At 38.0% G+C, this 12,674-nt stretch overlaps 1 protein-coding gene across 8 annotated transcripts in view; it reads left to right on the top strand.

Annotated features, from left to right (window-relative positions):
• N4BP2 (NEDD4 binding protein 2) overlaps positions 1-12,674 on the top strand; it is a 102,258-nt gene that overhangs the window by 26,337 nt on the left and 63,247 nt on the right. For 3 of the 8 annotated variants that reach the window (XM_017509886.2, XM_037731842.1, XM_037731844.1), the window contains exons 3-5: positions 4,181-4,260; positions 5,881-6,223; positions 10,741-11,884. In XM_017509886.2, the coding sequence (XP_017365375.1) occupies positions 5,995-6,223; positions 10,741-11,884 (1,373 nt within the window). In that variant the 5' untranslated portion in view covers positions 4,181-4,260; positions 5,881-5,994. Of the gene's footprint in view, positions 1-4,180; positions 4,261-5,880; positions 6,224-8,693; positions 8,786-10,740; positions 11,885-12,674 lie in introns of those variants that run through there. The other 5 variants (XM_037731843.1, XM_037731846.1, XM_037731847.1 and 2 more) reach the window with 3 other exon arrangements.

Below are 12,674 nucleotides of genomic sequence, written 5' to 3'. Positions count from 1 at the left end.
TGTGAAGGGTATTGTTTCTTTAATTTCAGTGTCGATGTGTTTTTTTGCTAGTATGTATAAATATGGTTGCTTTTATAAGTTTATCTTGTATCTTGCACCCTTGTTAAACTCACTTTCTTGTTGGAGATTTTGTAGATTCCTTGGGATTTTCTGTTGATACAGATAACCATGTTATCTCCAAATGGAGACAGTTTTATTTCTTCTTCTCTAGTCTGTATGCGTTTTATTTTCTTTTTTCTCTTATTTTATGAGCTAGAACTTCCAGCATTATTTTGAACGAAATTGGTGAGAGTAGACATCTTGCTTTTTTCCTGGTGTTAGGAGGAAAACATTTAGTATTTCACTGCTAAATATAATGTTAGCTGTAGGTTTTTGTAGGTGTTCTTATCAGGTTGAGGATATTTTTGTTCTCTGTTCCTCTTTTTCTGATAGTTACCATAAATGGTGTTGAATTTTATCATATTCTGCATTGATTGATACGGTTTTTTTACCCGTAGATTATACTAATGGTAGATTATACTAATTTTTGAATATGGAACTAGCGCTGCCTTCCTAGAATAAACCCCATTTCATTATGGCATATAATCTTTTTTTTTTGAGACAGAATCTCACTGTTGCTCAGGCTGGAGTGTAGTGGTGTGATCATACCTCTTGATGATCAAGAGCCGTGACCACTTGGGCGTAAGTGATCCTTTCACCTCACCCTGCCTCCCAGTACCTGGGACCACAGATGTGGACCACCATCCTTGGCTAGTTTTTTTTGTAGAGATGGGGTCTCACTGTGTTGCCCAGGCTGGTCCTGAACTCATGGGCTCAAGTGATCCTCCCAATTCAGTCTCCCAAAGTTCTGGGATTGTAGGTGTGAACTACTATGCCCAGCCAAAATTCAGCAATATATAAAAACAATTATATCTGCTGCATTCCAGCCTGGGTGATAGAGCAAGAACCTGTGTCAAAAATCAAAAGAACAAAAGAAATACATGTTGCTGAATTTTATTTGCTGGTATTTTGTTAAGGATTTTTGTGTTTGTAGTCATGAGGAGTATGGGTCTGTAGTTTTTTTGTACTGGCTTTGTCTGCTTTTGGTATCAGGATAATACTACCATCATACAATGGATTGGAAGTGTTTTCTTGTTTTCTGGAAAAGATTATGTAGGATTACTGTTCATTTTTCCTAAAAAATGTTAGAATTTTCCATTCAAGCTATTTGGCCCTGGAAATTTTTTTTTTTTGGAGTCTTAAAATTATGAATTAAATTTCCTTACAAATTGTAGTGATTTTATCTATGTCTTATTGGATGAGTTGTGATAGTTTGTGGTTTTTGAGGCAATGGTCCCTTTCATATAAATTCTCAAACTTTTGTGTGTTCATAGTTTATTGGCCTTTTGATCTCTGCAAAGTCTGTAGTAATATTCCTTTTTCATTCCTGGTATTGATAATTTGTGTCTTCCTTTTTCTTTGTCAGTCTTGCTAGAGGTCTTTCAATTTTATTCGTCATTTTGGTGAACCAGCAATTTATTTCATTGAATTTTCTCTTTGTTTCTCTGTTTCTAATTTAATTGTTATCTACTATTTATTATTTCCAATTTCTCTTTTTGTTTTTTTCAGACAGAGTCTCACTCTGTTGCCCAGGCTGAAGTGCAGTGACATGATGGTTGGTTCACTGCAACCTCTGCCTCCTGGGTTCAAATGATTCTCTTGCCTCAGCCTCCCAAGTAGCTGGTACTATTGGCATGTACCACCATGCCCGGCTCATTTTTGTTTTTTCAGTCGAGATGGGATTTCATCATGTTGGTCAGAGTGGTTTCAAACTCCTGACCTCAGGTGATCCAGCCACCTCGGCCAGAGTGATGGGATTACAGGTGTGAGCCACCGTGCTCGGCCTGCTCTTTTTTTAAAAGACAGAGTCTTGCTCTGGTCGCCTAGACTGGAGTGCAATGGCTTGATTTTGGCACATTGCAGCCTCTGCCTCCTGGGTTCAAGCAATTATCCTGCGTCAGTCTCCTGAATAGCTGGGATTATAGACATGCACCACTATACCTGGCTAATTTTCATATTATTAGTAGAGACAGGGTTTCACTATGTTGGCCAGGCTGGTCTCAAACTCCTGACCTCAGGTGATCTACCTGCCTCAGCCTCCCAAAGTGCTGGGATTACAGGCGTGAGCTACCGCACCCAGCTAATTTTTGTATTTACTGAGACAGGGTTTGTCCATGTTGCCCAGGCCGGTCTTGAACTCCTGAGCTCGGAGTGGCCTGCTCACTGCAGCCTCCCAAGGTGCTGGGATTACAGGTGCCTGCCACCACACCCAGCTGATTTTTGTACTTTCAGTAGAGACAGAGTTTTGCCATATTGGCCAGCCTGGTCTCAAACTCCTGACCTCAGGTGATCCACCTTCCTCGGCCTCCCAAATTGCTGGGATTACAGGTGTGAGCCACCGCTCCTGGCCTGATTTCTAGTTTGATTCCATTGTGGTTGGAGAACATACCTGTGTGATTTCATTTCTTTTAAATTTGTTGTGGTTTGTTTTTAGTCTAGATCTATCTTGGTATGTGTTCTGTTAATACTTGAAAAGAATGTATATTCTGCTGTTGTTGGGTGGACTGTTCTGTGAGTTGATTAGATCCTTAATTATTGGTGTCGTTGAGTTGTATATCTTTGCTGATTTCCTGTCTAGTTATTCTGTTCATTGTTGATAGAGTGGTGTTGAAGTCTTCAACTATAATTGTGAATTTGTCTATTTCTCCTTTCAGTTTTAGCTTCACTTATTTTGTAGCGCTGTTTAGTGCATATACATTTAGGGTTGCTGTATCTTTTAATTTTTATTTATTTATTTATTTGAGACAGAGTTTTGTTCTTGTTGCCCAGGCTGGAGTGCAATGGTGCAATCTCGGCTTACCGCAACTTCCGCCTTCCAGGTTCAAGCGGTTCTCCTGTGTCAGCCTTCCCAATAGCTGGGATTACAGGCATGCACCACCACGCCTGGCTAATTTTGTATTTTTAGTAGAGTCAGGGTTTCTCCATGTTGGTCAGGCTGGTTTTGAACTCCCGACCTCAGGTGATCTGTCCCCCCACCCAACCTCCCAAAGTGCTGGTATTACAGGCGTGAACCACTGTGCCTGGCCTTTTTTTTTTTTTTTTTTTTTGAGACAGAGTCTCACTCTGTTGTCCAGGCTGCAGTGCAGTGGCGTGATCTTGGCTCACTGTGTCCTCTGCTTCCTGGGTTCAAGCAATTTTCTTGCCTCAGCCTCTCAAATAGCTAGGACTACAGGTGTGCATCACCATGCCCTGCTCCCTTTTTTTTCTTTGAGATGGAGCCTTGCTCTGTTGCCCAGGTTGGAGTGCAGTGGCCCGATCTTGGCTTGCTGCAACCTCCAACTCCTGGGTTGCAGTCTCCTGCCTCAGTCTCCCAAGTAGTTGATATAACAGGCACTCACCACCACGCCTGGCTAATTTTTGTATATTTAGTAGAGATGAGGTTTCACCATGTTGACCAGGCTGGTCTTGATCAAGCCTGACTTCAGGAGATCCATCTGCCTTGGCCTCCCAAAGTCCTGGGATTGCAGGCGTGAGCCACCACACCCGGCCAATTTTTAGTAGAGACAGAGTTTTGCCATTTTGACCAGTTTGGCCTTAGACTCCTGGACTCAAGTGATCCTCCTGCCCAATGTCCAACTTGCTGGGATTATGGGCTCAAGACACTGAACCTGACCAAGGTTGCTGTATCTTTTTTGTTTGTTTGTTTTGAGACGGAATTTTGCTCTTGTTGCCCAGGCTGGAGTGTAGTGTTGTGACCTCGGCTCACTGCAACCTCTGCCTCCCAGGTTCAAGTGATTCTCCTGTCTCAGCCTCCTGAATAGCTGGGATTACAGGCACATGCCACCACGCCTGGCTAATTTTTTGTATTATTAGCAGAGGCTGGGTTTCACCATGTTGGCCAGGCCGGTCTCCAACTCCTGACTTCAGGTGATCTACCCAACTCAACCTCCCAAAATGCTGGGATTATAGGTGTGAGCCACTGCACCCAGCCTGGTGTATCTTTTTGATGGCTTGATCTTTTATCATTACATAGTGCCCTTCTTTGTCTCTGAAAATTTTCTTTGCTCTGAATTCTACTTATATCTGATATTAATATATAAATGTACATTTATTTACTTGTAATTAATTTAAATTTAAATAGGAACATGTTGCTGGTGGCTGCCATATTGACAGTGCAGTTCTGGAAGGTGGAGAGAGCTATGATACAAATTTAATTAAAAGGTAAATTTTATAATATAATAGAAGATGACAAGGGCAATGGTTAGCAGCAAAGGGGAGATTGGAGCAGAGGGAGTAGGGTATATGATTTTCAGTTGGATAATCAAGAGATAAACCATTGAATGTGACACTTGAACAAAAATTTGAAGGAGTATAGGAGTTAGCTGTTCAGATATCTTGAGGAAGAGTATATCAAGGGCTAGCTAGATAGGCCATTGTAAGAACTTTAGCTTTTTCTCTTGAGTGATGTTGAGAGCTTAGAGGAGTTTAGAGCAGAACCTTTTTACATTGTATAAAGCTCAGTCAGGCTGGTATATTGAAAATAGACAATATGGGGATAAGGTGCAAGCAGGGAGAACAGGTAGGAGGTTGGAATATGAGTGAAAGATGACAGTTGTCAGACCCAGTGATTAGAGCAGATTTTGGGAAAAATATTAGACATTTAGTTTTGGATATGTTAAGTTTGAAATGTTTATTAGATATATTCAAGCAGAGAAAACCAGTAGACTGTCTGTAGTTGTATTCCAGATATGAGTCCCTGCCCTTGTGGAGCTTACACTTTATTGGAATATGGGTGGTAAATACAATACATATATAAAACATATGTTATGTAAGAAGATGACAGTAAGTCCTATGGAGAAAATTCAAGTAGGAAAGTGGGATAAATGTTGTTGGGACACCGAGGACCTGAGAAGGTAACATTTGAATAATGGTAAGAAGGTGATACGGAAATACTTGGAGAAAAGTGGCTCAGTAGAGGGAACCAAGGTATAAAGGTTCTTAGGGGAGAGTATTGCTGGTGTGTTTGAAGAAGAGTGAGGAGGCTTAGTGTGGCTAAGGGAAAGAGGATGGTACAGAGGTAACAAGTGTTCAGGTTATGGGCCATTTTAAGGGCTCTGGCTTTTATCCTGAATTAGGGAGCTAGCAGATAGTTTAGTGGAAGAGAGGCATGATTCAACCTGTGGTTTAATTGAGTTACTCTGGCTTTGGTGCTAGACTGAAGGGGCAAGGGTGGAAGCTGAGAGAGAGGAGACTTACAGTAATTGAGGCAGGAGGCTGTGGTAGCTAAGTCTAGGGTAGTAGCAATGGAGGCAGTGAGGAATGATAGTATTCTGGATATGTTTTGGGAGTCACACTGACAAAATTGGCTCACCAGTTGGATGTGGGATGAGAGGAGTCAAGGATTATTCCAAGATTTTGGCCTCAGTCATTGGAAGGATACAGTTGTGCTGAGATGGGAAAGACTGGGAAAAGCAGGTTTGAAGGGGGTGATGAGGAGCTGTTTTGGACATGTTAAATTTATGATGCCTGTTGGACATCTGAGCATAGGTGTTCAGTATGAATTCTAGTTTTATTTATGAAGACTGTTTCATGTTTTTAAAAATGAAGTAATAGTATTGAAACAGTGTATTCGCTTCTGAAATATATTATTGTTAACATCTTCATTTTTAACATGTTCAATCCTGGCAAAACCTGAATATTTTGGAGAGAGAGAAATTGACTACTTTTTAGCTCTGCTGTTAGAGTTGGTGGTACTTTCTTAGAGTTAAATAAAGATGTCATTCCGATTTTAGAAATGGAAATATATATAGTCTGAGTGTTTTTAATTGCTTTCTATTTTAGGTCTTTTTACTGCTGGATTGTGCAAGATATTTAACCCTGTTTTGTTTGAATTATGACTTAAATATCAAACATCTTAACTAAGAAAAGGGAAACATTTTAGTTTTGGAAGTCAGAATGCCAAGGAGAAGGAAAAATCTTGGGGGAAATCCTTTTCGGAAGACTGCAAACCCTAAGGAAGTTGTCGTATCCAGTGTTGCTAGTCGTGAGGAGCCAACCACTACTCTTCCTTCCATGGGTGAGACAAAAGTTGATCAGGAAGAACTCTTCACCAGTATCTCAGAGATATTTTCTGATCTGGATCCTGATGTAGTGTATTTGATGCTTTCTGAATGTGATTTCAAAGGTGAGAAAAAGTTTAGTTTGAACCCTTTCCATCTTATAAGAAGACTTTGTGTACTATGCCATTATTAATAGTAATACAGAAAAATGTCTTATTTCTATTTTGTTCATCATCCGCTGTTGGCAAGTTACTAAGGTTGGTATTTGAGTTTGGTATTTGGGATATGAAGAATAAAACATGGTCTCTGCTCTTAAGAAATGTCCAGTTCTAGATGTAAGGTATTTGTGTGGATATGATATACTATCTCTTTCATCTTTACTCTGGAAAAGACTGGCACTACTGACACTTTAGACTGCATAATCCTTTGTTTTCAGTGGCTCTCCTGTGCATTGTAAGGTGTTTAGCAGCATTCCTGGCCTGTACCCACTAGATGCCAATAGCTTCTTACCACCCAGTTATGACAATAAAAAATGTCTCCATATATTGTCATTTGTTCCCTGGGAGGCAAAAATTGTACCTGGTTGAGAATCACTGTCCTAGAATGTAAGCTCCATAAAGACAGAGTTTTTAAAAACTTTGTTTTACTCCTGTATCCTCAGCCCATAAAATAGCAACTGACCCATAATAGGAGCTGAGTAAATATTTATTAAGCGATTATGTAATTGTAATTATGGAAATAAGAGCTGATTTAAGAGTTGAGGCTAGCAGAGTAGTATAATTTCAAAATATCGGCTTTGGAGTCAAGAAACGTGGGTTGGATTTCCAGCTCTGCCACTTAAACTCTCTTAGTCTCAGTTTTCCTCTGTTAGTGAGAAAAATAACAGTATGCACCTCATAGGACTTTTTTTTGGTGAGAATTGAGTTTTGTTTTATTTTTTTGCTCTTGGTAAAGTCTTCAGTATGGTAGGCTATTAATAACTTGTCATACATTGTTGAGAAGTATGTTTATAGACAGAAGGGAATTTATATAAGTTGACTAGATGAGTAAATTAAATGTTGATACCTAGTATTATTACTGGCCATGATTAGTATAAGATAAAATTATTCTGGATTTGGGAAGTTTTGTTAATGTGTTATAAACGTCCCGTTTCAGTCATCGTGTGATTTGTGATGTGAGCATATCTTAACCAGTTATGTATGCAGAAAACCAGTTGTCAGCAGTGCATGATGCTCAGAAATGATAGTATATAGAGTTTTGTAAGTTACTTCAATATTTCCTAATTTTGATTTGTTTAAAATTTAATTGTTGCATATAAACTAATACAGCAATGAGGAATTACAAGAAATTCACATCACCCTGTACCATAACAAAAAAACTTATTTCTGTTTTCCAGAATCTTCCATATACCTTGTTCATAAGCAATTGATATTTGAGTAGAGGAATTTTGTATTATGTGTTTTTAACTTAACATAAGCATTTTTTCTATGTTGCTGCAATTATTTTTAATGGGTTTCTAATATTCTACTGAATTGTTGTGCTGTAGTTTAATTATATCTATGTTTTCCATGAATAATTAATATTGCAGAGAACATCTTGGTAAAAATATATTTTTCTTTCTTTTGGCTTTCTTCTTAGTTCCAAAGTTTTATTTTCTTGTGTCACAGGTTAAGAACTGCTTTAGCTCTTGGAAGCATACTGTTGAATTGCCTACCAATGAGGTGTGCCTATTTGTAATTCCACCAACATTTCGTAAATGTAGTGGTTTCACCTCAGCCTTTTCAACATCGTGTAGTAGCGTTTTAAGACTTTTTTTTGTCTTTTTGAGATGGAGTTTCGCTTTCGTTGCCCAGGCTGGAGTGCAGTGGTGCCATCTTGGCTCACTGTAACCTCCCCCTCCTGGGTTCAAGTGATTCTCCTGCCTAAGGCTGGATTACAGGCATCTGCCACCATGCCCGGCGAATTTGTTTTTTGAATTTTTGGTAGAGATGGGGTTTCATCATGTTGGCCAGGCTGGTCTCGAACTCCTGACCTCAAGTGAGCCACCTGCCTCGGCCTCCCAAAGTGTTAGGATTACAGGCGTGAGCCACTGCACCTGGCTCATGTTTTAAGATTTTAATAGGAATAAAATTGCATCTTTTCTTAATTTGTGTTTTTTTAATAAAGAGGAATGTTGAACATTTTTATACATGATTGTTGATTCTTGTATTCTTGTGTAAATTGTTCATTTATTGAAAAAAATTTTTTATACCATGATTTAAATTTTTTTCAATAATCTGTATAAGGGCTTTTTTTAAAAATGTGACAACTACCTATCCATCTTGATCTTTAATTTACTTTTACTTAGTGTAATTTTTCATTACATACACATTAAGTTTTTAGTTGATCTTTTCTGTTTTTACTGTTAACATAGATTTTATTCATAGAAATACTCCTTATGCTTGCTGTCTTTTTTTCTCCCTCCCCGCCCCTCTTTTCCCTCCTTTTGTTTTTTTCCATTTTTGGGGTTTTTGTCCTTTGTAGTATTGCTATGATCTCCTAATTGGTCTCTGCCAGGCTTGCCCCCTCCAATCCGTCTTTGTTTTTCTTCTTAAGGGAACATTAATTGGGTGCTTACTAGGTGCCAGTTCTTGTACACAGCACTTTTTCATGGATTATCTCATTTAATCCCCACAATAAGCTATGAGGTAGGTGCTTTTATTATCCCCATATTACAAATGAGAAAATTGAGGTTTAGGGAAGTTAACTTGTTGAAAGTGTCATAGCCAGCAGTAGAGATTTAAACGTTGGTGTTCTGACTCCAGACTAGAGCTGTTACCCACTCTGCTGCGCGGTTTCTAGACTCATCTTTCTTAAAACAGCAAGACAAAACACAAACTACACAACCCCTACCTCCAAACTTCAAATGCTTAAAATTCTTTTTTTTGTTTGTTTGTTTGTTTTTTTTGTTTGGGACAGGGCCTCACTCAGTTGCCCAGGATGGAGTGCAGTAATCATGTCACTCAAGTAGCCTTCACCTCCTGGGATGAAGCGATCCTCCTACCTTAGCCTCCCTTTTTGCTGGGACTATACACACATACTACCACATTGGCTAATTTTTGTAGAGACAAAGAGTTTTTTCATGTTGCACAGGCTGGTCTTGAACTCTTAGGCTCAAGAGATCTACCCACTTCAGCCTCCCAAAATGTTAGGATTATAGGCATGAGCTACCACACCTGGCATTAAAATTTGTAATGGCTCCCTATTTGTGTTATAACAGAAAGAGCTCAGCATTGGAGTCAGACACACCAGTACTGGCTCTGTCACTTAACTATGTGACTTGGGCCAAGTTAATGTACTTTTTAACTTCATTTCTTCATCTGTTAGGAATAATATACCACATGGTAGTATTTTTGAGGAGTCATTGAGGTGATGTGTATAAAACTTCTAGCTCAAATGCTATGACTGGTAGTTTCCTTCAAATTCCTTAGAAAATAAAATTAATATTTTTTAGCATGACATACAGGACTCTCCAATTTCACCCAATCAGCCTCCTTCTAGGGAGAGCCAAGCCTGGGTTTACCCTTTTTTCTCTGGCAAGTTACTTTTTAATCTTCAAGTTCTAGTTCAAATATCAACTTATGTGAAATATTTTCTTATTCTCCTTTATGCTTCTATGGCATTTGTTCATTATCAGAAGTGTGCATTATTTATTTATTTAATTTTTAAATTTTTTTTTTTTTTGAGAGGGTGTCTCACTCTGTCGCCTAGGCTGGAGTGCAGCGGCATGTTCTCTGTTCACTACAACCCCTGCCTCCCAGGTTCAAGAGATTCTCCCACCTCAGCTTCCCAAGTAGCTGGGATTACAAGCATGTACCGCCATTATACTCAGCTAATTTTTGTATTTTTAGTAGAGACAGGGTTTTACCATGTTGGCTAGGCTGGTCTCTGACTTCTGATCTCAGATGATCCACCTGCCTTGGCCTCCCAAAGTGCTGAGATTACAGGCGTGAGTTACAACGCCTGGCCCAAAGCGTGCATTATTTAATCTGTATTATATTACAATGTAATTGTCTGTAATATAATTGTTTTTAATCTCAGACTGCAAAATTCTTTGAGCATATTAAAGATTTTTTTTTTTTTACAAAATATTTCTGATATGCATTACGTGCTCATAAATATTCTTTGTATTAAGTGAAATTCATAGTGTGGATAATGTAAATAAATTAGATTTACTGAGAGAATACATAAAATAATATTTAAAAGTACATGCAATAGGTAAGTATTTGTTAAACTAGTCAACAGGCTTTAGGACTTTTATAAATAAGCCTGATACAGCTGATTACAGATATTTATATTTATATACTTATTCAATAAATTCAGCAAATAATATTTATTTGATGATACTTTATTAGCTTGGTTTATTACTGTTTTCCTGAAAGAACAGGATTGTATGTCTCCATCATTCAGACTTTTTGCTGCTACAGACTTTGGTATGTTAGTAAAATATTAATTTTTAAAAAATAACTTGAGTATTATACATTTGTATTCTGTTCAGTGCAAAGTCCAGTGTAATTCTAGTTGGATTTTAATAAAATTATTAAATGTTTTCTCTGTCTATATTTTTGTTGTTGTTGTTGTTGTTGTTGTTGTTGTTGTACAGTTGAAAATGCTATGGATTGTCTATTAGAATTATCTGCCACTGATACGAAGACAGAAGAATCATCTTTACAAAGTTTTGTTGCTTCTGAGAACCAAGTAGGTGCAGCAGAAAGTGAAATAATGGAAAAACGTCCTGAAGAAGAGAGTGAAGATTCAAAAATGGATTCATTTTTGGACATGCAGCTAACTGAAGACCTGGATTCCTTAATACAGAATGCTTTTGAGAAATTGAACTCTTCTCCTGATGACCAAGTATACTCACTTTTGCCTTCGCAAGATGTTAGTAGTTTTAATGACCCGAGTGAGTTTGTAAATTCTGATTCCAGTAATATGACTCCTATTTTTTCTACACAAAATATGAATTTAAACAGTGAAAATTTAGAGAATTCTGCCTCTACGTTAAGTTTAAATCCATTACCTTCGCATTCAGTTTTGAATGAGTCCAGATGTTTTATAAAGGATAACACATTGGCTTTGGAAGGTAACCACCCAGAAGATTCTCTTCTTAGTAGTTCTTTAAATGTAACAAGTGATTCCATCATGGGAGGTAGCAGTCTCAATCAAAAACAGAAAGAACTTTTAGAATCTGAGTGTGTTGAGGCTCAGTTCTCTCAAGCCCCTGTAGATTTGGATGCCAGTGAATCTCAGACTTCTCTAAACCCTTCAGGGCTTGATTTATCAGGTACGGGTGGGGATCAGAAATCGACTTCAGTCTCTGATATGTTTCTACCTTCCGAAGGGTTCAACTTCAAGCCACACAAACATCCTGAACTGCCAACTAAGGGGAAAGATGTAAGTTACTGCCCAGTACTCGCTCCTCTCCCCTTACTGTTGCCGCCTCCTCCACCTCCACCGATATGGAATCCAATGATTCCTGCCTTTGACCTCTTCCAAGGAAACCATGGCTTTGTAGCTCCTGTTGTAACCACAGCTGCACATTGGAGATCTGTCAACTATACATTTCCACCCTCAGTTATTTCTCACACTTCCCCAACAAAAGTATGGAGAAATAAAGATGGAACAAGCCCTTATCAAGTACAAGAAACCCCAGTTTCTCAGGTTGTAAGAAAGAAGACATCTTATGTTGGACTAGTTCTTGTTCTTCTCAGAGGGCTTCCGGGATCTGGAAAATCTTTTTTGGCAAGGTATGAGGTTTAATTGGGTTTTTAAAAAATAATGTCTGAATTTGAACACAAGTGTAACTAAATATGCAAAATGCTTTCTTAGTAGAGATCTTTAGTAACCCCTAAAATGTTTTCTTTTTACTCAATTTTTCTAACTCTGTGTAGCTAATAACACTATTTTCTCTGGAAGTTTTTTTTTTTTAAATTGAATTCCTTCATCTTGAAATATCTCTTTGAAAGACAGAAGAAAAAATTAAAGACGATTCCAAGATTGTGAGCTATTGAAGCAGTGGAAGAGATCTAATTTGAGTGGGAGAAAGATGAGTTCAGCTTTAATCATAGAGTAAAAGAGATATAATTGATCTTGATTTTATGGAATGGAAGTCTTAAATACATGAATTCTACTGGTAGTTGGAAATTCAAGATTATAGAATGTTGTTAAATAATGCTTTTAGAAATGTGTGATTTGAAGGAAGGGAGTATAGGATGATGACTGGTAATCAGAGAACTTCAAGTTTTCAGGGACTTTTCTGTTCCGAAATAAAGTACCATCAGTTATTTTATCTCATATGTATACCTTTATTCCTTCTGTAGTTAAGGTAGGCTGTGAGTGCCTTGATCTGGAAGACAGGAGTCAGTGGTAGAGGCAGTTTTTTTATGGTTTCAGTGGCATTCCTTAAAGAGTATTATTTTCTTAGTCCCTCTCCATCCCTGCTTAACCTTTAAATTCCAGAAGATTTACACCTAATCTGTTTTATTTGCTAGTTCTTTTTTTTCATCTTCTTCCAAATTTTTTTTTTTTTTTTTTTTT

The sequence above is a fragment of the Cebus imitator genome, unplaced genomic scaffold (assembly GCF_001604975.1).
Source record: "Cebus imitator isolate Cc_AM_T3 unplaced genomic scaffold, Cebus_imitator-1.0 Scaffold425, whole genome shotgun sequence".
NCBI classification, from domain to species: Eukaryota; Metazoa; Chordata; class Mammalia; order Primates; family Cebidae; genus Cebus; species Cebus imitator.
This window is presented reverse-complemented; position numbering and strand designations above follow the sequence as displayed.